This window comes from Uloborus diversus, chromosome 6 (genome assembly GCF_026930045.1).
Source record: "Uloborus diversus isolate 005 chromosome 6, Udiv.v.3.1, whole genome shotgun sequence".
NCBI lineage: Eukaryota > Metazoa > Arthropoda > Arachnida > Araneae > Uloboridae > Uloborus > Uloborus diversus.
Genome location: NC_072736.1, coordinates 54,492,945 through 54,520,180, shown reverse-complemented (window position 1 = coordinate 54,520,180; position 27,236 = coordinate 54,492,945). Strand labels below are relative to the sequence as shown.

Genomic DNA, 27,236 nt, shown 5'->3' with positions numbered 1-27,236 from the left:
CATCAGAGGGGGAGGGGTCATCAATTTTTTTTTTATTCAACGGACTTCCATTAAATTTTTAGCATGGGTACTGCTAGTTATTAATAAATATAAACCCATTGTTTGATATACAGTTGGCATAATTAAGTTTTTTAATGTTTTGTACTGCTGAAAATTAATTTTGTTCATTTTCTATTTGCAGTTGATACTTGTTGGAGACCATTGTCAACTTGGGCCGGTAGTTATGTGTAAGAAAGCTGCTCGAGCTGGACTTTCCCAATCCTTATTTGAAAGATTAGTTGTTTTAGGAATTCGTCCTTTGAGATTGGAAGTTCAGTATCGAATGCATCCTCAATTAAGCAAGTTTCCATCCAATTTCTTTTATGAAGGATCTCTTCAAAATGGTGTTTATGCAGGTAAGATAGTTTAACATTGCTTTCATACTTTTTTTTTTCAAAGTGAAGGTCACCATAATTAACATCCTTCTCAAAAGTAAACTTCTCGCCTCATGGATGTTTTTCTTTTTTTAAATATTCAACGATAATAAAGGCTAGGGCTTTCAAAATTTTCATACATTATCACTGTCTTCAGTCATAATAGAGTTTTTTCCTGGTATCTATTGGTAATAGTTCTTAACTGAATTTTGATTTTAATTTCATGAAGTTTCATATCCAATTATTTAACTTTTATATTCATATGCACTCTTTGTCATTAGAATACTCATGTAAAAATGAACCTCAATTGCCAGAACATGATTAAAATTCAAATATATTTTGGTGGTTTTAGATAACTTAGAAACAGGGAAAAAGAAGGTAAATTACAAAATAAGAATTGTTGTTATCATTAATCTTACTACTATTATATATTCGAAAGTTTGTCTGTATGGATGTATGGATGGATGTATGGATGTTTGTTACTCTTTCACGCAAAAACTACTGAACGGATTTTGATGAAACTTTACAATAATATAGCTTATGCATCAGAATAACACATAGGGTAGTTTTCGTCCCGTTATGGGGGGCAAAACCCCCTTTAGGGGGACAATAAAACACAATTTTCGTATAAATTATCTAATATGGGGATGAAAGAATACTTGCACATATTTACATTACATGTCCATTGAAAGCTCTGATTTTTCTGCTGAAGATGGCACCTGTTCGAAATTTCTAAGTAGAATAAAAAACGAGTTATGAGCTTTTTAGTTCCATGTTCGAAGGCTTTCCTCAACTCAATACAGTATTTAGTGTATCATCTCAACTCCCTGTCGATAGCGACAATTGTTGTATTGTTGACTATCTTTGCTTTTCGTGACTGTTCAAGGCTTTTCTGAATTCAAATCTTGAAGTAAGGTTTTTGCACTAGATTGGCAAATAATACATGGATTTGGCTGTTTATTTTCCATTTTAATGCAACTTTGAGGCAATTAATACGGTTTTTTTTTTATTTTATTTGTGTTGGCTGGGTATTTAATCGATCAGCAGGAATCTAGCCAAACTTTTTTTGTAGAATCATTTCAATACCTAAGGCGTTTGGCAATTTTTTTAACTCTCGCTGTTTGTGAAGCTAAAGAGTACGCAATACTGTTTCTCGGTTTTCACCATGTAACCAAATATCGCCATTTCTATAATATTTCTTTCTTTAAATTTGTTAACACGTAAAATATTTCGCCAACTAAATCAAGCAAATCCATAAACAGCACAAAAACTTCCATTAATTTGTCTTTGCTCACAATTTCAAACAATTGCCAAATTTTTACTATTTATTGGAAACACATCGGGTAGCAACATTTTATAATCACCAGAAGTATCTCAGTATTTGACGACACGATCTTTTCGATGAAAATTAGTAACACACAGTTTTTCAAAGTAGGGAGGGGGAGCCTCATTTAAGGTATCCCAATACGATTAAAGCAAATTTAATAACATTTTAAATCGCAGTAAGGGATTACGGGCGGCTACGTTTTTTAAAAGTTTGTACTTCAATAGCAATATAAGAGAAGGTTTTAGAGTATGTTCGAAAAAAAAAAGGATAAAACTTTTTAAACAAGTGAAGTTTAATTTCATATTTTGGAAATTCCTCAAATTTGTAAATGCTTAAGTATCGTTTTTTCGTTTCTAAAAGAGTACTATTTCGTCTTCATACTTATTGCCATTTTACTTTTATGGGTTGGGAAGAAGCTCTATTTTTGATCACGACAAAGCGGTGTGTTTTAAATTATTTCAATTACAGCAGAGAACGAAAAAAAGTAGCGATTATTTCTTATAATTATTACAGACCCCGGTAACGCCGGGTATTTTTGCTAGTATGTGTATATATATATATGGGTCATTCCACGTCAAGTGATCCAAAATTTGGAAAAAAATTTCCCTCACCTTTTTGTATTTCTTTAAAATTTGGCTTATCGATTGTACCCTTCGAGGTAATCAAAAGTCCAAATTTTTAGATTTTTATCTCTTTTATTTTTTTATTTATGAGACTTTGATTTTTCAAAAAACCCTCTTTTTTTCATGAATGCTTGAACATAAAATGGACGATAACTCAGCACCAAATATAGATAGAACGATTTGGTAAAAAGCATTTCAAAGTACATTAGTTGCTGTTTAATAAGATATACAACATGAAATATTTCTAAAAAATGAAATTTAAATTTTAAATTTAAATTTCTCAGAAAACGTTTACTGAATTTTTTTTAAAAAGAATCTTAAAAATTTTTTAGTATTTTATCTTCATTTGTGCAAAGTTTCAAGATGGGATCTTAATGGGATCATATTTTAATAAATTTTAAAATAAATTTAACTTATGAAATAATGACATTTTTCAGATTCTAACTAGTTAAATATGGGGTTCTCTTACTGGGGAAGGTCAAGGAAGTAGTAATTGATCCTGACTGCTTGAAATAAGCTGACATGAATTTGTAGATTGGTAAACCCCCTACCACTGCACCACCACTTTTAATCTTTTTTTTTTTTTTTTTCAAAACTGTTTTCAAAATGTAAAAAATAAAAAAAGAACAAATGAATAGTAAACTTATTAAAAGTTGATAAATGTTCTTCTTTAAAGCAAGACAAAGTACATTCCCCCCCCCCCCCAACACTAACATACATTTTTTTTTTTTCAGACAAAGTGTTTCTTTTTCAATCCGAACTTTACAAAATGTACTTGATTAATTCACTATCTGATAAGGAAAGCTATGATTCATTTCATCCATACCCTGCACCAACCTTCAATTTTGGAGGGAGGAAAGGAATAGTTTGCCCCAAGATCATAGCAAAATAGTAGTGTTTCCCCCTGTGTTTCAGTTTTTTCCATTTTTTCACACTAAACTAAAAATAAATCTAAGTATCGGATCATATGTCTGTTCTCACAAAACTGCCTTCATACGACATTAGGAGTGCAGCTGTTTTTTTCTTCTCTTCAATGCTAGTTTTGTTTTTAATTTCAGTTGTAAAAGAGAGTAATGCAGCAAGATCTATTTATACATATATTAAAAGCAGTCATAGATCAAACAAATTTTGCTAGCATAACCTTCCATGTTGTTAAGCTTCATTACAGATTACCCTCCCCCTCACCGTACTGTCCCACTTTCCAAAAGAAAAAAAAGCTGCAAATGAGTGGTTCTATTTGTCTGTTAAAGTTTTTCTGACTTTTAGTTTTTGTAACAACGCCCCCCCCCCACCCCCCCATTTATAAGCCTTAGTCACTACTTATGTTTATCAGCGTGCGTTGCAGTTTATTATTATTATAACTTATATGTGCGAGCTTTTTTTAATTTTTTTTTTTTAAATACAGTTTTGGAAAAAAGAAAAAAAAGATAAAAAGTGGTTGTGTAAAAGGGGGGGGGGGGGCAAACTAAAAATTCATGTCAGCTCATTTCAAGCATAGTCATGATCAAGTACTACTTACTAGACCATCCTATTAAGAGAACTGGATATTTAACTAGTTAAAATCTGAAAAATGTCATTATTTCAAAAGTCAAATTTTATTTAAAAATTTATAAAAATATGATCCCATTGAGACTTGAAACTTTGCACAAATAAAGATAAAATACTCACAAATTTTTGAGTTTTTTTTTTTTTTTTAATTTTATTATACTTTTTTGAGAAATTTAAGATTTAAATTTCATTTTTTTTAATAGAAAATTTTTCTGAAATTAGTCATGTTGCATATCCTATTAAACAGCAACTAATGTACTTTAAAATGCTTTTTACCAAATCTTTCTATCTATATTTGGTGCTGAGTTATCTTCATTTTATGTTCAAGCAAGCATCCATGAGAAAGAGGGTTTTTCGAAAAATCAAATTCTTAAAAATAAAAAATAAGAGATAAAAATCTAAAAATTAGAACTTTCGATTCACTGGAAGGGTACAATTGATGAGCCAAATTTTGAAGGAATACAAAAAGGTGAGGGAAAATTCTTGGGGGGGGGGGGATTGAATGACCCATATGCTTATTCTATTAAATATGTTTTATTAATTAAATTTTCAAGTAATTTCTTATTTGATGTCAAATTTGCAATGGTTGTTCTCAAAATCATATGAAGATGATCGGTTGTTTTGGAAGGTTACAGAATATAGTTTTCGAATTACAACACTGAACAGCTTTTGCTATGTTCTCTATCCCCTCCCCCCCAAAAACTCCTGTTATTTTTAATTTTTTTGAGCAATCACGATTGCTAATTGTTTTCACTTGATCGTCCTTGATGTTTGGTTCCTTTTTCAACCCCACCGTCCTCTGCAGACGTGACTCCTACCAGTAGCCGCTGCTCCTGGTCAATGGCGTCCATGACCTACGCACACACATGCATGCTCATACACACATACACACACGCGCCTTTACACACATACACACACGCCAACGTGCATACACACAGGTCTACGCACACACACAAGCCTACACATACAGAACTATGCACATGTAACCGCCCAAGAGGAGGGACATTAACCGTTTCTAGAAACAAGCGAGTGAGGTAGAACTAATGAGTAGGGTCCTGTTGCAACTGGTGATTGCAAAAAACATAATTTGAATTCAAAGTTTCAGAATTCAAATTAATTTTGAAAATTCAAAAGGTTCTTTTTTTTTTTAAACAGTTTGCATCAAATTTAGTGGACTGGAAGAATTGACTTATTTAAGACCTCCACTTGACAACATTTTCACCTTTTAAAAGCTCATTCAATAAAAACCTTACCTTTAGAACCATGCCAACAATGAACTTCTGCTTTGCTGCAAATTGCATGCAGTTTTTCAAATCTCAATCATCTTGTTATTTTTTCATTTATTTATAAAGTTAAAAGCTATTTTAACATATGCTACCTTAAATCTGCTTATTTTATACGCACAGTTTATTTATTCATTTTATTAATTTGAATTAAATAATAATTGACTACAGCAATCAGCACTGCTGAATCTGCAGGTTCAAATAGCTCTTCTATTCTCTCTTCAGTCCCATGTGAATGAAAACATTGTGTTAAATGACATACTTGTCTACACTTAAAAATCATGTTTTTTTTAAAAAGTGTACAAACATTGGGTCGGTGTTAGTCAATCTGATCCTTACAACCCACACTATTTCTTAGATTTATTTTGAAGTTTTAATAATGTAGTGTAAATGGTTTTGTTCTAATGCTGAAGCTTTTATGTGAGCTGGAACTAAATCAACACTTATTGTGTTATTTTGAAAAATTTATGCTTTCAAATAATCCAAGCTAGTCCTTAAAAAAAATGATTTTATCCTTGAAAAGCCTTTGGAAATAAATTTCAATTTTGTGTGCGAATCACATGTATACATCATGCTTTTTCTTTTCTCTCAGATGAAAGGAAAATGAAAGGAGTTGACTTTCCGTGGCCTCAGCCCGACAAGCCAATGTTTTTTTATGCATGCCAAGGACAAGAGGAAATTGCTGGCTCTGGAACTTCTTATTTAAATAGGTACATATTTAGCCCTATCATAAAGAATGCTATTTCTTCTGCTTTGGGCAGGAAGCTCCTGTTTTTTTATGAAATTAAAAAGTTGCAGCTCGCTGACTGTCAAAATTAGCCTTCTTCAGGGTGGCGACAGGAATTCAGAGAAAAGTCGGGGAACTTTATTAATCAGGGGAAAATCAGAAATATCTGGGAATTTCGAAAAAATAACCAAAATTCAGGGAAAATTGATTAAATGAACAAAAAAAAAAATGTTTTTTTTTTCATTTGTAAAATTAAGTACTTGAATTCTCTATGCTTTTGCTTTTACTTTTACTTTCCCCTCAATTATCTGTTTAAAAAAAATTTAAATTAATGAGGTGCAATTATACCCTGCTGCAAATTTGTGCATCTTTTTTACTCAACATCAAAATTTTGATTTATAACTTAGTAACCACGGGATGATTACCAAGATTGCTTCTGTGTCTGTAAAGTTGTTTATTTTACATAGTTTGAATTTTCACTTAACGCATTCTGTGCTACGTCAAATAAACAACCCTACGCACTAAGAGGAAGCTGTCATTAATGCCTTGGCTCCCTTGCCTTTACTCATTGTCTTGAAGTAATTAGTATACTGTAATCACGATTTCAAGAATAAATCTTTGTTTTAAAAATTAATACTAATAAAAGCTTGAAAGTTATTACTAATTACTTCACGTTTTCAATTTCATTGCTAAAATTGGATGAAAATCAAAATCAACTTTGTTTTTTTTCCATTTTATTATTCGCTGTCTCCTCAGCTTATATGAAGGTTTTTTTTTTTCAGACTTTAAAATTTCTTTTGTTTTAAAAAAAAAAGTTACATACATATATATTTTGAAATTAATGGATTGTTTTTGCATTTCAGTGTTGTTTGTTACAAGAGTAACCTAAGATTATTTATTTATTTTTTATTTATTTATTTATTTTTTATTCATTTATTTATTTATTTATTTATTTATTTTGACATATAAAATCATTTGAAATTGAATTATTTTGTGTACATAAGAAAAAAAAAATAAAAAATTTTAATAGTTAAAATGCTGTATTCATTCATTAAAACCTAAGTTCTTGATTAGAGAATAGCTCAACATTACTGGTTGTTTAAAGATTTCAATTTGTTTTACATAAATATGTCTATTATTTACGTAAGTAAAACTACATTACTTCTATGCTTTCGCTATCACTTGTTATACTTGCAGCAATAATTCTGCTGCTTGAAAATTTAGTTCAAAAGTATTTCCGTATTGCTTTTTTAGTTTTATCATGATTAGATATGTCTTTAGGAGTGATTTTAATAATTTCTTAGAATTCTTATGCTAACTGGTTATTAGAAGCAAAGTATTTATTTGTTTTTGATTTCCTATAATATTTCCCTGTAGAAAATTTAATGTACTATTTTTATGAAAAAATAGTAAAGCAAAGGAAGGAAACCATTATTATTGGTAACGTAAGTCAGGGAAATTTGGTGAACATAATCAGGGAAAAGTCGAGATTTAACTGGCTGCTATTTAATAGAAAATTTTCCATTTTTATTCATGTTTGTTTTAACCATGTAAGAAGGCTAATTATATCTTCTTTTTTTTTTTTTGTGTGTGTGTGTATCTTTAAGTTTCTTCAATGTAGTGACTAATTTTTTAAAAAAAAGAGCATAAATCAAGGTTTTACTTCTAATTTTTAAATTATCTTCAAAAAATTGATTAAATCTTATGATTTTTTTAAAGAATTATGTCTAAGAGCACATGAAAATAATGGATTTTTTCCTGCATTGTGTGTTTTATTTCTCGTGCTTTTTTATGCATGATTTACAAGTCTGCAATTGTTAATACAATGATAATTACAATATTTTTAAACACTTAGAACTGAAGCAGCTTTGGTTGAAAGACTTACTACAAGGTTTTTGAAATGCAGTGTCAAACCTGAGCAGATTGGAATAATTACTCCATATGAAGGACAAAGAGCGTATTTAGTGCAATATATGCAATATAATGGATCACTTCATGCAAAACTCTATCAGGTATCATATAATATTCTTGTTTGAAGTATTCTATCTCATTAAAATTGTAAAATTGTTTAATAAAATAAGTTGTTGGTTTATTAAAAGATAAAAAGGAAAATAATAAGCTTTTTTATATCTGTTATTTTCATTGATCTCTTCTTTTTTGCAAACGGAAGGTTTTTTGTAGCTCCACTCTTTCCTTGATTTTGTTTGATCATTTTCAAAGTGCATTATTTTTTAGTATTTTTGTTAGCATTTAAAGCATGCTGCATGGAAATAGTCTCAAAATGTTAAAAAATTGAATAAAATATTGCTTTTGACGATCATTGTATGCTGTAAATTGCTAAATATTTCCTTAGAGATGAACTCTGGCTTGTCTGAGACACTGCCAAAACTTTAACTTAAAATATTTAAATGTACAGTTATGCTTGAAAATATCCAATCTATGAACCCATGTTTATGAAAAGCAGTGAGCTAAGAACTATTCTCTCTCTCTCTCCTTCCTAGTATGTGTTTAATCCTAAATGATAGAGAGGCGAAATAGTATGCTACAAAAAACTGTGTTGATCAGCTTTAGAGCATGTTAATTAGGGTTTATTGTAAGTCATGCTTTTTCATGCAGCAAAATGTTGTCTTCTGAAGTAGAATTTTGATGTAGTTGTGCATGCTGTACGATCGGTGGGAATAACTTGATCAGAATTATAGTTTTCTGTATATTATAGCTGGATGCCACATTACTCAATCTTCTTTCATTTGCAAATTGGTAAAATGTGGGAAGCAGTGTTTTTTTTTTTTTTAATAAACAGACTAGGTTATTTACATAATTAGGTTTTTTTTCCAAGTTATAAGTTAATAGTGGCAGTTTCACTGCAACAAAATGCATGTTTTACACACAACAATACTTAAATGTAAAATTAAGAAGGTAAAAATGATAGTAATGAATAATAAAAACAAACTTTCTAAGAAAATCACAGAATATTATGTAACATTATAAAATCCAGTACAGTTAAAATCAAGGTTTGAAAATATCATGATATTTCCCAAAATATTGAAAATATCGGACATTTTGATATATATTGGATATTTTGATATACATCCGATATTTTCAATCAGCACAAACTGAATTCTTTAAAATAATAAATGCATCCTCAAATCACTCTTTAATTATTATTACAATATGTAGACTTAAAATTAAGATTTCTTTCACTATTTATATTTAATATTTCATTTTACATTTTTATCAATTTTAATGTTGTTCATTAAGTATTAGCCATTTTACTCATTTTTCTTCTATTAGCTACTTTTACACAGTTATATGATTCAGAAATAAAAAATATGCATCTGTCACTGCACAGTCACAGGACATTTCTTTTTTTCTGACCAACATGTAATATTAAACTAGGCACTTTTAATATAATTAAAATTGTAACATTATTGATAATTTTATGAATATAAAACGAAAAAGAATTACTTTGCTGTATTGATAATGTATCAATACATCTTAGAAATATAGTACATAATTTTTTTGTTATTTTTAAGAATAAATGAACAACATTAGTATGATTAATATAATTTTTACATTGAAAATACTGTAGATGAAAAAATAAATATAGAAAATATCATGATATTTTCAAAATAAATATTGGATATATATCGACTGATAGATATTGGCGAACCCTGGTTAAAATAATATTCAAAATGTAAAAGGTAATATGAGAAGTGTTACTGTGTGCAACCATCAACAGCGTGCAAAGTACATATTTCATTTTGAGGCACAGTACTGTTCCTCAAATTTTGATTTTGAGGAGCAGTGCTGTAAAATTGAGGAACAGTTTTACAACATTTGCTAAATTACATTTTTAACAAAGAAAAAAAAAGTTTTAAGAAATGTAATATTTAATGTGCGCATTAAAAAAGTTTTGAACAATAACTTCAATTACAAACTTTTATCATGTATCTTTTACAAAATAGTTAAAACTGGTGCAAATGGGTGGTTCTACAAATACAGCGTATGAAAATTTCAAAAAATTAAATTTATACCATTAAAAAATTAAATCTAGTTTGCACCTTGTTTAATAATAAAAATAGTCATCTAAAATCCTTTAGTACACTGCATCAGCATCCAGTTTTGTTGTTCTTAATATTAAAAAATATTGAATTATTGTTTGCATTGCTAAATTTCCGATGCAATTTATGATGTATCATATTTCTCACGTTTTGAATCACAAATTGTGATGTGATACCGCTTATTTCCTATGCTGGCCGTCAACTGCAAAATATTGGTGCTTAATATAAAAAATTATAGATCAAAATTAAAATTTCATTCAAAATAGTATTGTTTCTTTCTTTTTTGAATCAGAAAACTTTTTTGATGTGGATGTGTAAAATTTTGAGGACTAGCTCTGTATCAGTGGTTGAGAATGCCTGGCATGGCTTAATGGACTAAATGTTGTACCACAGATTCTATACTGATATGGAACTTGTCACAGAAGTGTACATGCTGAGCTTATGGGGCATGATAGTAGATGGGTAATGAATAAAAAAAAATCCGTACTTCTTAGCCATTAAAAAAAGTAATGTTAACTTGAGTAAGAATGAAACAAAATTTTTAAATCATTTTCTTATGTTACCATTCCATTATTATGTAAGATTGGTAAAAGTTTTGGTCATGATCAGGGTTGAACTTATGTGGGAGCTCAATAAGGCTCAGCTCCTACACTGCTATCCAACTTCAGGCAAGTTTTAACATATTGGACGGAATTCAGATCAGACTGTTAATGCATTAAAAGTTCTGAAGACCATAGAACTCCTGCCCTTCTTTTTTTAGGAATCAAACACTGGTCATGATTTGTTCTTCATTTGACTTTTTTTAAGCCATTCATAGTGATAAAATTTTGAAATGGTGGTTCAATAAAAGTTAAATTAAGCCTTCACATTAGGTATGCTCCGATTAATAAGCAGTAATCGATCGCATGGTAGATTTTTTATAACCAGCTAACTTTTGCAGGTTATTCATCGAGAAAATATTTCTGATCAAAATTGGTTTAACTTTAAAGAAATCAAGTAAAGTATCTAAATTCAGACATTACACTGAAAGAGTTTATGAGCGACAAGTAAACATATGTACTCTGTCCTGAGATTGATAAAATGGGAAGACGGTGGATTTAAATGGAAAATTTTTTATTTAAAAAGAACCAGAATTTTTACTGTGAACTTATGCATAATTCAATTTGTTGCTTCTTTTTGTTGCCAATTTCTGTGTAGTACTGTATCTTTTTGATCATCATATAGTGTTAGAAATCAGCCTTGAATTAAGTATTTTGTAAGCAAAAATTTCATTTTGATGCCCAGGTTTCTAATCGTAGGTGCCAAATTTGATGCCTAAAATTTTGAATCTCATCGAACACTTAATTCCCCTAAATTATTGGGATTTTTTTTTTCTTTTTTTCAACAACTAATAAAGATTCAGTTTATTGTAAATGACACAAAGTGTTTTCATTTTGCTTCGAAAAGACTTCTTTCAGGTTTTATCATAACATCTAGATTTCATTTCTTATTTCTAACACAATTCATAATATTTAATTTTATAAATTGTTGGTAAAATGTGTTTATATGTAAGTTGAATGTATTATTCCTGACCTATCTCCAATTATCAAAATTTCCGTTTATATGAATTGACCTTGATTTTCAGTGAATTTAAATAGGAATTTATTGTTCTTGTATTGCTTTTGTAGTGAAGAAATATAATCATGTTTAATTTTTAAAGAACCAAAATTCTTGTTAAGAATGTTGAAATCACATCCTCATTAGTTGTAAAAACACTAAATGTATCTAGTCAAATTTTTTCGGTAGTTGCTGATTTTGTAGTTAAATTGAAACAATGTTCAGCAACAAGCAAAATGTTAAAGCTTAATGCCGTGAGGGCATGCATATTCAGTGTCAATACATAAAATAATAAAAAAAATGATATGAAATGTTTAAAAAATTAACCAATACTTTGGATGGTTGTCTAAATAAAGTATTAAATTTCAATTTTAGGATATAGAAGTTGCCAGTGTTGATGCCTTTCAAGGACGAGAAAAGGACTTGATTATTATGTCCTGTGTACGATCTAATGAACATCAGGGGATTGGATTTTTGAATGATCCTAGACGTTTAAATGTTGCTCTTACAAGAGCTAGGTAACTTTTTTCTAATTTTTGAACTTTGAAAGTATAATCTTATGATGTCTTAAATTGTGTGAATTAATGATATTGAATTTGTACATGCATTTTTTATTCTTGTTTCAGTTTTATTTGATATGCATTTCATTATTCTTTTTAGATATGGCATAATAATTGTTGGGAACCCTAAAGTTTTGTCCAAAGTAAGTTCAGTTTCTTTAAATGTTTTAATTTATCGTTTGTCTAATATTTCTTTGATATGTATGCTGATCTTAATCTAAAATGTTGCTTACAAGTTGGAAACTACAATGTTTTATTGTAGAATTTTAAATTGTTTAAAAATATATTTCTTCAAAATATAAATTTTAAGTTTCAAAATCAATCACTATCTCTTTTATTTTTCATTAAAAATAACATATGTCTTTACTTACAATACTTGTAAAATAACATACTTACAATACTTGTTTATATTTCCATAGAGTAGCATTGCATTAAATTTGAAAATGTATTCCTAAATAATCAAATCCATGAATGAAAGTCAAAACATTAAGTAAAATTTGTTGACTTTGTTTTTCTTACAAACAAAATCTTTTTAATCTTAATTTTATAAAATTAAATTATTGAAATCAATAAAATTTTTTACATTGACTGGAATTATGATTTGTATTTTTGTTACTTTCTAAAGGATTTATGCATACGAAAGTATTTTTTTTAAATTGTTTCTATCAATTTTACAAAATTGTGTGTTTATAATGTGATTTACTTATTGTCAATTGAAGTCAAAGCAGAATCAGTGTAACTGGATTTTCATCATCATATTTCTCAAAAAAAAAAAAAAAAAAAAGGTTCTTCAAATTGACCTATTCATATTTTAGTTATGTTCTGTTAGATCACCATTCTTACTACAGTATTCAAAATATTGAATTCAGCTTTATGATGAATAGCATTAATCTCCTTATTTTTGTATTTTAAGTTTACAAAAGCAATACTCTTCTCTTAGCTTTACAACAAATTAAGTTTTCTGAATGTTATTTAATAAATGTTTATATAGGTTCTTCACTTATGTGAAAAAGAAATAGCCTATTTTCGTCTAAAGAGAATCGAATATTTTTAATTCAACGAAGTTTATCCAAACGATCTGGAACTTATCTCTATTCTGCACTATAAAAACTCTGCTTTTTTTACCTTTGAACAAATAAATCTTAATTTCATTTGAAACAATTTGCAAGCTTACAATTACATTAATAATTTTTTAATGTTATGCGTCTGTATATTGCTTTAGCAAACATTGTGGAATCACTTGCTGACATTTTACAAGGAAAATAAAGTTCTTGTTGAAGGGCCCTTGAATAATTTAAAGGAAAGCATGATTCAATTCAGTAAACCTAGAAAGTTGATTAATACCATCAACCCGGTAAGTTATTAAACTGTGTATTTCTTCAGTACTTGAAATTTATTTTATTCAAAATGCATTAAATTTTTCATTAACATTTATGCTTTATCAATATTTCAAACACTGCATTTGATATTTTCTTTCATAAACCGTGGAATTATTTGAAAAAGTGAAAATTCACGAAATATAACTTATCTTACACATAAAACTACATTATTTCATTAAATTAGCTAATTATTGTTATCTTTCCACATTTTGCGCCTTACTTTATTTTGCTTCTTCATATTATTTATTCTTGAACAGTTAATGTTTATTAATTTTTCCTTGTGGTTATTTTATTGTTTTCACCTGCTTACAACTTTTATAACTTTAAACTTAACCTATCATTGATATAAATTTTATTTCCGCTTGGGGAAAACTTTTGTGTGATAAGTTTTTGTTGAAGATACAGTCATCATAAAACAAATAGTTAATGAAACTTTAAAGTAGGTTACATAATGTACCAAAAAATTCAATCATTGGCTGTTGCAGATAGCTCAAATGCATGACAGCTATAAAAATTCACATAATGAACAATCTTACGATTTATCAAGAAGTGTAATAAGTTGTAAGACATGAAAAAAAATAAGACAAAGATAATTTTTGTTTCAGCTGTTAGTGAAAATAGTGAGTTTATATGAAAAGAAAAAAAAATCTTTAATTTAAAAATTACTTCTAAGGGGAGAACTTAAATAAAGTCAGTTAAGCTCACTTTTCTGAATAATCTGCTTAGTCCAATCAACACTGAACACTTTAATTTCAATTTGGATCTAATTTCTTCATTGCACTTTTGCAAGTGATGTAGAAATCCTCTTCATCAGATACTCAGCTTGGCCTTCACTGGCATGGACAACTGGATATTTTTGTAGCGTTACCAGATCCACCTGCTTTTTTTCGTACCTGTAATGTCAAAGCTTTCCTTTGTAAACTATAGTTAGGGCATTGTTACGGCTGTGCAGATCCTAATCATGGTATTATGTCACTGCCAGGTTAGGCTTACTCCAACTATAGTCATATATTCAGATGAACATAATTTCTATTTGCTTGTGACCTCCTTTTATTGTTGCTAAACAAACGGTGAATTCGCATGAAACACTCAAATCATACTCATCCCCATCAACATTCATTTGAAACTTGTTGTTTGAAAAGTCAATATTAACTTTGGATGTTCTTAGCTTTTAAAACAAATTCAAATACCTCAAATTGGGATGATCGAATGCCATTTACCAGGATGTTGCGTTATCACAAATGCAGAACCTTGGATTCCCAAAACTTGAAGTTTTGAGACTTCACTGTAAATATCAAATTTTACTGCATTTTTTAAAATTTTGGTGAGTTAACATTTATGTACAATGTTTTGATCGGTTGTATGTGTTAATTAAATTGTTGTTATAAATTCTTATCCTGTTTTCAGGGCACTCACTTCATGAATACTGCTATGTATGATGCTCGTGAAGCTATGATTCCTGGAAGTGTTTATGATCGCTCTTCTCACATGAATGGAGGTAAACAATTTAGCCTGATTATAACAATAGTCTGGAAAGGATTGACAGACTGTCGTTTGCAAGCTGTATCAGAATCTTTGGCTGCTTGAATTTAAGCTTTACAGAAATTTGTAAATGAAAATTTAGTAGAATTTCTAATTTGTATAAAAAATGAAGGAATGAAAAATTCTTTGCATAAATGTACACTATTCTCTATAAAAGAGGTGATTTGTTGTCAAATCAATCAAAAAGAAAAAACTTTCTCATCTTGACCATTTTTTATTTTTGTGAAATTCCCATTTTAAGTTGTATATTAATTTCAAAAACAAAACTGCACCCCCCTCCCCCTTGTTTGTATTGCTTTAAAGGGTTAAAATCCAGTTTTTGTTCTGTTGTGTTAAATTTTTGCCCATAAACAGACTTAGATGTAATATAAAACTGTACATTTGTACAGTTTCTTGAATATTTTTTGCAAAACAATGCTGTGCACATCTCTACTCCTATAATTTTGCACCACCAACAACACAGGGTTCGTACGGGTCATGGAAATCCTGGAAAAAAATAAATTCCAGGCCTGGAAAAGTCATGGAAAATTAATATTTTCAATATAAGTCATGGAAAAATGTCTTGGGCAGAAATAAAGAACAGTAGAGAATTAAAATTTTGAGTGATTCAACCGTATTGCATATAAAAGCTATTAATACTCGAAAATTGAACGATCTCAGAAACGAATCTGAGTTTAGGAATCCTATTGCATCCGCTTCTGTAACACTTGCCCGCCTATTTTGTAATGTGATTTTACTGCTGAAACATCCCTAATTTTGAATTCACCATTATTTTTAGAACTTATATGTTATATTCCGTAGTAGTGGGTTTAGCATGTTCTTGATTTCACCACACCCACTCAAAAAGTAATTTAATTGCATCCAAGTTTATTTCAACCACTTGTATTTGTCAGAGTTTATCTTAATTTGTTGAAAGCTTTAGAAAATGAAAACTTTAGTCAGGCGATAGAGCATACAAATAGTGGAATTCTAATAGTCAAACAGTAGTGCCCAACGTGCAGCTCGCAAAATTGATCCATGTGGCCAGCTGCAATATCTGGTTTAGAAAAATGAATTTACTGATAAACATGACTTAACTTCAATGAATGAAAATACTTTCAAGTTACATGGATGATTAGAAGCACTGTTGAGACCAAATGGCATTTTTTTTTTTTTAAAGTAAATTTACAATCCGAAACTTAGTAATAACTTATTTCACTAACTTTCTTTAATAATTATTAGACATTTAAACATCAGCATATTGCATTCACTATATTTTTACTTAACTGAAGTTTATATGATAAAGACAAATAAGAATAGTTTACTAGTTTCTGCAGTGTGCACTGATATTTTTTTAGTCAAGTAAGTGCTTTGATGAGGTAGTGGCATTCATGTAAAAGTCTTGCAAATGCCCACTTCCGAAATTTGGAAGGTTTGACATTAAATAGTACCATTCTCTTCGTTTAACAAGGTCATGAAAATTTTTATGAAGTCATGAGAAAGTCTTGGAAAAGTCATGGAATTTTTTCATCCGAATTGAGTATGAACCCTGACAGCAATATACAATTATATGTGAGTAGAGTGCCATTATGTGTTAAAAATAATATGATTTAATTTAATTTTAGTTGTCAATAAATTACATGAAAAAAATTACTCCTTCCCCCTTAATTAACTTGGCAAGTTGGAAATTCGTTATCAAAGAGTAGTTTTCTAAATAAATTGAAATCCTACTCCTCTGATTCAAGGAAGAGCCATGAAACTCGTTTGTCCTTGACACTGACTACTCATTATATCTTTTCTATCAAACTTGGCCCCTTTTTAGCCTACTTTCCCAGTAAAAGTCAGAGGAAGAAAAAAGCATGAATTTATTTTCTATGCATATTTTTCTTCAGATGAGCGAGGTATATTTTTATTTCTAGAAATCAATTTAAAATAAACGTTAAAAATTTATGTTTGCAATAATTTGCGATTTTAGCTAATTTTGAAAATATTGATCAGAAAGTCAATATGGTATAAGGGAAAGTAGGCTCGTTTAGTTCTGGACAAAATTTCTTGTTCACATTTTATATTTTATTGGGACTTGATGTGCATTGATTATTTAATAAATTATACTGAAATTAGATCAGTGGCTCTTACAAAATTTTATTGATGACTTAAATAATGAAATTACTCTTTGGCTTCTAACACGAGCCAACCATTCATCAAACTGCATGGTTACAACTTTTCTCTAGTGAACTCATATGAAGAGATTATTTTTTGCTTTTCTTAAAGGTTACACAATCATATCAGTTATTGTAACTATGAAATGTGGGAAATTTATTAACAATAAAGATCTAACAAATATGTTTTGGGCAATGACAAAGAACAATATTTATTGTGTAACTGTAAAAAAATATCTAATAGTGTAATTTAATAAAACTTGATAAAAGAAAAGTTCTTTGAAAATAGAACATGCAAGTGTATTCATTCTGATTATAGAATTTATAGGTTTGATTTACGTGTTGATTGTTGAAATAGCAGAAGTTTTTTACCCATTGAGATTTTCTAGAGTTGGCAACTATGTAAATATTTTGATGTTCTCTACAACCTTTTTTTTCTTTGAAAAGGTCCAGCATACTTTAATCGACCTCACGATCAAATTTCTTACATAAGTCCCGAGAGAGCACAGAGTGCAGTTGCAAATCTTCCTGTTCCTGTTGGAATGTTCTTAAATATGGCTCACATACCACCAAGGTTCTACAACCAACACCAGCAAGCTTTACAAGGTAACTCAAAACATGTTTTTATTGTTGCATGAATTATAATTTTTTTATAGTTATGTGAACCAGGGTTTAACCAACTGTTGCATTTTTCAAAAAAAGCAGAAAGGACAATTTCACAGTATTTTGGACAAATGTAGGGTCTAACATGGCACTTTTTTTGCCATAGCTATTTAATTTGCTGTTTGATTAGCTCATTTTTTAAATTTGAGTTTGTGGGTTGATAGGACAAACTCCCAAAATCTTCTATTGTGTATTTTATTATTTTATTTTGTGTATTAACAATTCTTTGATATCAATTGAAATTTAGTTTACAAATGAAATTGAAGCATGTACAAAGGTTTGCAAACTAGCATTCATAAGCATGATGCACTTAGCTAAATATTTTAGGCAACTTTTAAACTTTGGCTAAACCCTGATGTGAACTACAAGATAGTGTATGAAATGATACCAGTTAAAAATTTCTTAGAATAACAATTTCCATTGACATCTTATTCTAAATTTATTTATGCCTGCATTTTGCAGCTCGACAAAATCAAAGAAATCGTAGTGCAACTCGAAAAGGAGGAGGAAGACAAAGCACTAATGGTCGTAATATGGCTAATGGAGCATCTTTGAATCTATCCCAAACAGGATTTAACAGTCAAGCAAGTCAGGTAATTTTGCTTATTTTAGTTGCTGCATTCAAGTTTCTTATACTAAAATTAAACTGACAGTAATCTGAGGCTTATAACTCTGGTTCTGCTGGTTGAAACAGAATGAAATTTCAAACATATGTTTAAAGATCATGCAAACAAGAATTTTGCAAAAAAAATTTTAAAAATACTTTGAAATTTTGCCACCTGGTGGCACTTTATTGATGTAAAAAGAAAAGATAACAGTTAAAAAATCAAGGAATAACAATATATTTTATTTATGTTCACTTTTGTGCCCTATGTGCACACTTTGAAGGCCAACAATATGCGGAAAGCATACCACCGCATTGTCATGGGTCTTATGCAACATATCTGTAGGGATGAGGAAAAACATGGCATACATTGAGTAGGTAATATTATTTCTCTATGAAGGCAATACCTTCAAGGAGAGAGTTCCAAGAAAAGTATTCATTCATAATGTTTCTACATGAGACGGTACGCACACAAATAGTAAAGCTTGTTTTCCAGAATAAGTGCAATGTTTCAGCAGCACTGAGATACTGTAACCCTTGTGGCTTCTGGTTATTCTAGTTCTCTAACATTGTGTTTGTCAAGGAGATGTAATAATGAAGCAGACTAACAAGCACCATATACACCATGTTGTTTCTGATCTCTACTAATATGCTGCGTGAGGCTGTCGACAATGGTTGTATGCTTTCAGCATATTGTTGACTAGCAAGGTGTGCACGTAGAAAACACAAGTGTGTAATTAAATAAAATATTTCATTATCCTTCGATTTTCTAACTTATATTTTCTATTTACGTCGTTAAAATGCCACCTGTGGCAATGAGAAAAACTAGCAACTGATCAATTTGCTTTTAATGGCAACCAAAATAGTTTGCCAATATTGATCTCTATGTACAGGGTGTCCGCGCACCTAAAAATTCAAGGATTTTGACTTTGATTGAAAATGGTAATGGAAAAAAAATTATTTTCAGCAAAGAATGCTCCAAAATCATGGAAACTGAGAACTGGGCATGGATTTTGCATTCAAGAACATGCATATTTATCGAATTGTTCAAATAAGGTGCAAAATTTACGCACCTTAGCCCTTTCTTACGCTTTTATGCATCAGTCCCAATTTTTCAAAATCCAATGACATCCACTTCTATAATACTCCCTTGTTTTTCTTTACTATTCAGCAGTGTCGTAAGTTAATGAAGATTTTAGAAAATAAAATTAGTCTGAAGAATTAATTAAGAATGTTTAGATTCATTTTTTGTTTATAAAATAAAATATTTATTTTAAAAAATTCAAAAGAAAAAAAGAAATATAAATCAAGCTTAAATGTTTCACTATTGATCAGTAGCTGTATATCATTATTGCTGCCTGTTTGAAACTTCTTTTGTTTTGAAAAATCATTTTGCAATGAAAACTTTTTTTCAGTATTTTTAGTGATTGAAATATTACTGTATGTCATATCAGCAGGGATGAAAATCTGCGAATCCGCGATTTTCTACTTTTTGTACTTTTTTCATTTCCCGGCCGCTGAGAATTTTGAAGTTGGGTTTTTGCTGACTCACGTGTTCTTTCTAAGATAGAAAGAAGAAAGGAGTTTCGTTTCATGGGTGGGGAGGAAAAAAAGCTCGAGAATGACGCAGAAAGCAAATGACATAGAAAGCGTTAGCATTTATGCATTTCAAAATCCGATTGCATCCGCTTCCATAACACTTGCTCATTTTTGTCTATTATGCCTTCCTATTACTTAAACCTTTATAACTTTTTGTAGACTATTATTTTCAACCCCTCTTGTATGTATTTTATTTTTTGCTGAATATTTTATGCTGCTTTATTTTGTACGCTCATTGTTTTGCCAAGCCCATTTCAAAGCCACTTTCTAGCGATCACGCAAATACCCCCTCACCTCCCTTCTGCCCCGACCTTCCCATCAGGATTCTTGCTGAGGCACACGTTCTTTCTTGAGTAGAATGAAGTAAGGAACTTTTTGCTGTTGGTGAAGAGGGTGAAGTAAGAGTAGAGGGGGAATGTTGGAGATCGATGGTGGGTGTATCTCTCATTTTTATCTGCTTTTTGCCATTCTACTGCTTAGGCATTAATACCTTTTTGTAGACTAATATTTTTAACCCTTCTTATATTTTATTTATTTTTTTAATGAAGAGAGCCACGCCCATTCAAAAATGTTTGTCCTATTCCATCGGAGTTAATTTAAACCAACATCATTCTTCAAATTTAGTTTTAATGCTTATCAGGCTTACCAAAGATATAGCTCTTGAAGATCTTAATAAATTCAAATTTCTTTTAATTATACTATGCTATTTTATCATGAAAGACATGTAAGTATTGTAAATTAAAAATGCTTATATTCTCAAATCATGACATAGTGTTTAAAACTTTTTTTATTAATTTAAAAATAATCATTTTTATGCTAGTGCTTAAGATGACCATCAAAGCTCAAAAGTTTTAGATTGGGTTTAGTTTTTTAATGATTTTTATAGATTATACCCAGCTTCTTTACAAATTTCAAAATGCTCCTCAAATTGTTTCTCCAAGGTTAGCCACACTGATAATGTCATTTTGTAATTATGGTGTCCAATGATTCAGCTTGTAGTAAGTGTTTAATTATATGGAAGTTTTATAGCATTATATGTCACATTATAAAGTTTTAATTTTGCCAGATTTATTGGCTATGGGGAAATTGAAAGTGGTAAATGAAATAGATATAACTGTTAAAATCTTAAATAAATGCAAGCTTCTTTTATTTATTCATTTGTTAGCATTTCTTTAAGTCTTGCAATTTTTCCTCTTTTTTGACTATGGGCTGTTTTTATCCCTGTATCAGTTTTTTAGGAGGCAGAAAAAAATAATTTGTTTGCAAGTAAATTCTTACCCATATAAAAATTTTGTTGGATTTATTGGAATCCAAAACATATCTTCAAAAATTTTAGTTTTATAAATGTATGACCTTGGTAGCAAAATAATTAAGTTACAATTTTTTCATGTGTATCACCAGTCATTGTTGTATAAATTGGTCTTTAGTTATAATAGTAGTTGAGCTAGTTATATTTAACTTTAATTTGAATTTTTAGAAACATATATTCAAAGCATAGATCAGATGGTTGCATTTTAATTGAAATAAAACAATCATTCAGATATTCTTGTGAAAAATTAATGTTTTTTCTGGAAAAATCGCATCTGTGAGTCATGGAAAGTTACGAACAGAAGTCATGGATTTCAAAACTCAAAATGTAGCAGATACCCTGTATATATTTCACTGAATTTCAGTCTTTAGATTTGCGTAATTTTATAAATAACTTTCAGCTTTGTTTTGATTATTTGAGCAATCATATGTATGAAAATGTTTTTTAAAATATCTCATTTGTTTAGGATTTGATGGGTGGTTTCTCGCAAGGTCCCCTCACTCAAGGTCAGTTAAGCATGAGTCAGATGAGTCAACCTAATTATCCTGGACTATCACAACCTGGTTTGTCACAGCCTGAGCTATCACAAGTAAGTTTTTATGATGCATAGGACAATATTTATAGTGTTGAAAATTTTTGAATGCTCAATTAAATCTGTTTTTCCACACTATTTGTATAATTTTTTTTTATCATTAAAAATTTGATGTTGCATTAAAAACCTTACATTTTGCTTTTTTTTTTTAACTTCCCCATTATGGTATTGCAGTGACACTTAACTGTTAGACCCCCCCCCCCCCCCCCCCCCCCACACACACAAACTAAGAAATTTTAAGTTCAGCAATAAAAAATGTAATCAAATTTAAAGTTTGGAAGGTATGATTTACATTTCCTGTAGAGAGTCGGATCCCGACTTACGCGAGGGATCCGTTCCAAGACTCCTCGCGTAAGTCGAAATTTTGCGTTGTGGAAAAGTGTTGTGTATGTGACATTTTAGAAATTTTTAAACACCTTTCAAACTGTTTTAGACCATTTTTTTACTATATCTTACTGATGCTCACATAAAGAGCTAAATTTTTACGGTATTTTAAAAAAGCTGCATTATTTAAACACTGCACTGTAAGAGTACTATACAGTAGATACAATAAGTTTCATTTATAACTTTAAAATTGAAGATGATGAATTATGCTGCGTAATCTGATTGTCATTCTAATATATTTTTAGGTACGCTACAGTAGCTGCGCATTTTCTTTTATAACATTTAAATATATGGTGACACCCCTCTTTCAGAATCTCTATTCTCTACAATACAAGAGCAGAATTCAATTTTATATTGTTTGCATTTTACCTAAACATTACTCTGCAAGCTTCTTATTAAAACTAAGGTCTGGACTTGTACGGATTGCTTTTCTTGACTTTTAATTATACGTATCCACTTTCTCGTTGTTAAAGCATGTTAAGAATCTTTTAACTTTTCTTGTATTGTCGCTTTTTGTTTCCATCTTCAAACTTTAGGTGAAACAGTGTGCCTAGGTGCTATAATATTTCATCACCTTTCAAATTTAGAATAAATGGATGAAAAATAAAGAGTGGAGATTATATACACGAATAAAGCTATGTTTATAGTGCGGTGTGTGGGAACTTGCGCAGTCAGTGATGCTGAAAGGATGAAAGTACATTCACGAAGCTAATGTTTAGTAGTGAATAACAAAGCCAAAACTTAGCATCATGATTCCTTTCTAAATATTTTTGTGTTGTGAGCGAGAAATTCGCTTTATTTCTAAAATTTGTTGCTCTTGAAAAACTCGCGTCATATCCATTTCGCGTAAGTCGGATCGCACTGTAGCAGAAGTCAACTGTATGATCTTATTCTTTTTATCAAAGATGCATTTTGTTCTTATTACTCAATACATATATGTATATACGAGGGCTGTTTTTTATCAACTTCCGATGTGATATAAAAATAAAACTAGTGAGAGTAGTTAAATAAATTTATTATCAAAAGTTAGGTACATCATTAGTTACTTTTCAACATAATCGCCATTTAAATTGAGGCATTTTTCATACCTGCGTACAAGCTTCTTAATACCTTCTTCATAGAAGTTTGCCGCCAGTGATTTGAGATGGGTTTTCACAGCGTTTTTTGTAGTCTAACTTGTCAGTTACGATAGTGTGTAGGGCTGACCTTGAAATCTCAGGAAACTGATCGGATAGGTCCGTAATCGTAAACCTTCGATTGCTTCTTACAGTTTGGTCAACTCCATCAACGAGGTCTTCGTTTGCGACCGACTTTCGTCCTTGGCCCCTTTTATCATGAATGTCACCTCGTCCATCTTTAAATTTCCTACACCAATCACGCACTGCACTGTCACTCATAAAGCTTTTTACCGTATACTGGTTTCATTCTACGGTGACTTTCTGCTGCGGATAACACTTCAACTTGCAAGAAGCGAATGACACTTCGCAACTCACACTTGGCCGGAGATTCTATCATGGTAGCTATGTTTATGTGTCGCTAGATAAACTGGTAATGGCGTCGGACGCCCGAAAACGAGTGAGGTTGTAGTAGGAGAGGTGCGCAGTCGACTGTCGTGCATTGCTGGCCGATGCAGCTCGCCCTGCCACCTAGCGGCACGATCGGAAGTTGAAAAAAAAACAGCCCTCGTATATATCAACCCCTACTTTCAGCAAAAAAAAAAATTTTATGGACTGTTTGGAAATAAAATGCTTTTAAAAGAAAGTAAAGTGTTTGTTCATTACAAGCGAGCTCTAATCGACTTAATTTATAGATACATTGCACCAACAAAGTGCCTGCTTTTCTCTCCAAATCTCGGCTGTCATTAAGTTGGGGCTTGTTACAAGCAATTTCGACTTCATTTGATATGTTTTCTTATGTTATTTTTAAAAGCAAATATTCTTCTCTTTTCGCTTAAATGCTGCTATATTATTAACGTAAGGATGTGAAAAAGCATAACAGTAACAAATGATCTTCCATTTATGTGATTATCTCATGTTTTTTTAATACAAAACTGACTTTTGTAGTCTTTAAATAACAAAAAAAAAAAATGTACTTATATATTAAAACTCATAACTTTTACATTCAGAAATGAATATGAAAGCTGAACTCCTATAATAATTTTTTTTCCTCCTCAGGACACTTATCTTGTTGATGAACTTCGCTCTCAGACAGAAGGGATGCTGTCTCAAGACTCCACTTATCAAGGGGATAGGGCTTACTTTGCCGCATCCCAAGGTGGGCAGTTTTCGCAGCCGTATTGAAATAAAGGATGAGCCTAGATCAGTGGGGCCTGCAAGCCACTGGTGTTACTTACACAAAGCAGAAAGTAGCTCATATCTGCTACAGAGAATGAGAGAAACAAATAAAAACATCCACTCTACCACAAGAAGGAAGGCGTTGATGGTGTTGATGTGTCCAGTTAAGATTCCTGCCGGCTGAAAAGTTGTCTACGGCGGTCTCGAATGGGCCGAGACGAGAAACCGAAGCAATCCCGAGGAGCGAGAATTGCTCTGCAGACTGAGCTAAGAAATCGAGTTGAGTTAACGAATCTCTGAGTCGCCCTCCTGGTGGAAGCTTAAGAGGAAGTGCTTCGTGAGCTGGCATTTGCGTGAGGGTCTGGACATATTCACACGGCTAGTGATCATTCAACCTGTATCATCTAATTCTTTAATTTTTTTTTTTAAACTTTTGCTTATGTGATTTTCTTTTGTATTTTTCTCCCCCCTTTTTTTTTTGTTAATTTTGTTTTAATGGTTAAATGTTATGAGCATATTTTTGTGAATTGGCTTTATTTTTGTGAATGTTTCTAAAGAGTTGGCAGGGACCACTGGGCACTAAACAGTAGGACAAGGCTCTGTTCCAGCCAGTTTCTCACTTTGGTTGAATGGAGCTAATAGCTATTTCAGTGCTGACCTAATAATATGGAAAAATGGTCAAAACCTTTAAGTGTACATATGTGTAAAATCCAAACTTGAGCATGTAGCACATTTGTTTATACCTTTTAATACAAATGTGTTTTATTTTCAATCATACATGGTTTTCAGAGACAACACTGCACGCAAAAGATAGCTGCTGCAATAATCTTTAATTTAACACTAGAAGCTCTTGAGAGAGTACAAACTTTTAACAACTTTTTGTATAGTACTGTCGTGTCCAAGTATTCTTATGTTTGGCTTTAAGTTCTTAATTGGAATACAAAAAAAATAAAGCCTAAATTAATTTCATAGTAAGCGTAAATTTTCATATGTAGATTTTTGCTTTTGCTATTCAAATGTGAATAATTATTTTAATCTCATTTTAATCTTGATATTTGTTTGCCTAGTCAAAATTTCTTGAGTAGAAAATATGCTTTTTAAATTTCAAATGACCATTGTGAATTTGTTTTACAAAATAAAGCTTCTATCATACATTTGAATGTGATGAAATTCAAATAAAATTTAACTTCCTTAACCCGTTGTGAAGGTTTTTTTTATTTCATGGTACTAGTTTCTTACAGCTTCATGACCAACTACTTAGTCGTGACTAACACTTGTCAAAAGGTTGTATTATTTTTTGCTCAGCTTTTTTAGGAAGGAATTCCATTAGGTGGTGTCAAAATGAAAATGAAAGATTGTATTTTATTAGAATTGTTTAAGCAGGTAACTTAAAAATAAAAAGCGATTTTAAGCAACGATTCAGATCACAACTGGTTGATTTAACAAAAAGAAATAAAGCCACATTATGGATACAGTAGCATACAGTGAACTGGGAAATCAACTTACAAACAAAACATTCTACAACTTGCAGACATATTAGAAGTTGCCAGATTACTTTTAAGTATCAGTTAATTGCCTATGGCACAGTTGCCAATTTTTAAAATTTAACATTAGTATGATTTACAAATTGTGATTTTTTGAAAATTAATATAAAATGTTTTCTACAGAGAATTTAAACATACTCAAATGCCTTTATTTAGTTATGTAAATGTATCCGAAAAAAATTGTATTTTGACATCTTGAATTCAAATTATGTTTTTCGCAATCGTGAGTTTGTGTATTTGTGTCTGCACACGCATTAGAGATGAGTTTGGGCTCATTTTTGAGAGCCCGAGCCCGAAAATTTGTAACCGAGCCCGTCCGAGCCCGAAAATTTATAACCGAGCCCGAGTAATATTGTCTCGGACCAAAATCCGAGCCCGCCCGAGAACGAAGGAAACTTTCTTGTATCAAAAACTGAACCTTCTACAGTCTGACATGATCTCTCTGTTAATGAAAAATGTTACGTCAAATGTTCTTCATTAACAGAAGTTTCTAAATTTTCTTGAAATGCTCCACTTCAAAAGCATTACTGTATGACATATTACAATAGTAATCGCAAAAAAACACCATAAAGAAGCGTTAATTATAATTATTTTTATTTTGGGAGAGGGGGGGGGGGGTAAATTTGCCATTGATTAAACTGATTTAAATGTTCCTTTCATTTTCTTACAGTAGGAAAATGTTTATTTGCTTTGAATTTGTATGGAGATTGGCCGCTGAATATCTGTGCTTGAGCCCGAGCCCGAAAGCTATTTTCAGTTCTAGAGCTCGGGCCCGGGCTGAGCCCGTCTCATCTATAACACGCATGTAAAAGAGTGCAGGCACTTATGTATGTAGGAGTGTGTGTGCAGGTGCATGTATGTATATGTAGGCGTGCGACGTTAAGCTTAACTCAATGAAAAATAATGGAGGATGAATTTCTCACTAATATGCTATGTTAATTTTCTCTGTATTGCTACAGAGGAAGTAAATCCACAAATGGTGGTCAAAATAATATCAAAGGACATCAAAATAGTCAAGTGAGAAAAATAAGCAATTCGTGATTGCTTAAA

At 30.7% G+C, this 27,236-nt stretch overlaps 1 protein-coding gene across 1 annotated transcript in view; it reads left to right on the top strand.

Moving 5' to 3' along the window:
- The window catches only part of LOC129224105 (regulator of nonsense transcripts 1-like), a 368,488-nt gene extending 342,651 nt beyond the window's left edge, over positions 1 to 25,837 (top strand). The window contains exons 15-25 of the mRNA XM_054858511.1: positions 182 to 395; positions 5,787 to 5,904; positions 7,777 to 7,933; positions 11,954 to 12,096; positions 12,239 to 12,281; positions 13,361 to 13,492; positions 14,925 to 15,015; positions 17,645 to 17,803; positions 18,323 to 18,453; positions 21,839 to 21,961; positions 24,523 to 25,837. Of these exons, the coding sequence (XP_054714486.1) occupies positions 182 to 395; positions 5,787 to 5,904; positions 7,777 to 7,933; positions 11,954 to 12,096; positions 12,239 to 12,281; positions 13,361 to 13,492; positions 14,925 to 15,015; positions 17,645 to 17,803; positions 18,323 to 18,453; positions 21,839 to 21,961; positions 24,523 to 24,648 (1,437 nt within the window). The 3' untranslated portion in view covers positions 24,649 to 25,837. The remainder of the gene's footprint in view (positions 1 to 181; positions 396 to 5,786; positions 5,905 to 7,776; positions 7,934 to 11,953; positions 12,097 to 12,238; positions 12,282 to 13,360; positions 13,493 to 14,924; positions 15,016 to 17,644; positions 17,804 to 18,322; positions 18,454 to 21,838; positions 21,962 to 24,522) is intronic.
- Positions 25,838 to 27,236: the final 1,399 nt, after the last annotated feature.